General features: G+C 39.0%; 1 protein-coding gene across 1 annotated transcript in view; it reads right to left on the bottom strand.

Moving 5' to 3' along the window:
- LOC119582196 (diuretic hormone receptor-like) overlaps positions 1-231 on the bottom strand; it is a 113,840-nt gene that overhangs the window by 32,367 nt on the left and 81,242 nt on the right. Inside the window, exon 6 of the mRNA XM_037930430.1 lies at positions 23-103. Within this exon, the coding sequence (XP_037786358.1) occupies positions 23-103 (81 nt within the window). The remainder of the gene's footprint in view (positions 1-22; positions 104-231) is intronic.

Genomic DNA, 231 nt, shown 5'->3' with positions numbered 1-231 from the left:
ACAAAATAAATGAGAAACTTACCCCATCCTATTAAAGTGTAGACTCGTAGTTTGATGTTTTCCACAGAGAAAGTTTTGACCACCAGCATGTAGAGGTAAAGCCCTGTAGATGGAGATTGATCGTGTTAGGTCTATTACACAGAACAAGAAGTGTAGTGTAATAATAGGATTAGTTTAATGGCGAGGGTGGGATGAAAAGGGTAACGGTGCTATTGCTTCTACTACTGATAC

Source organism: Penaeus monodon, chromosome 15 (genome assembly GCF_015228065.2).
Source record: "Penaeus monodon isolate SGIC_2016 chromosome 15, NSTDA_Pmon_1, whole genome shotgun sequence".
In the NCBI taxonomy this organism is placed as follows: domain Eukaryota; kingdom Metazoa; phylum Arthropoda; class Malacostraca; order Decapoda; family Penaeidae; genus Penaeus; species Penaeus monodon.
The sequence above is the reverse complement of the archived record's forward strand: the minus strand, read 5'-3'. Positions and strand labels throughout refer to the sequence as shown.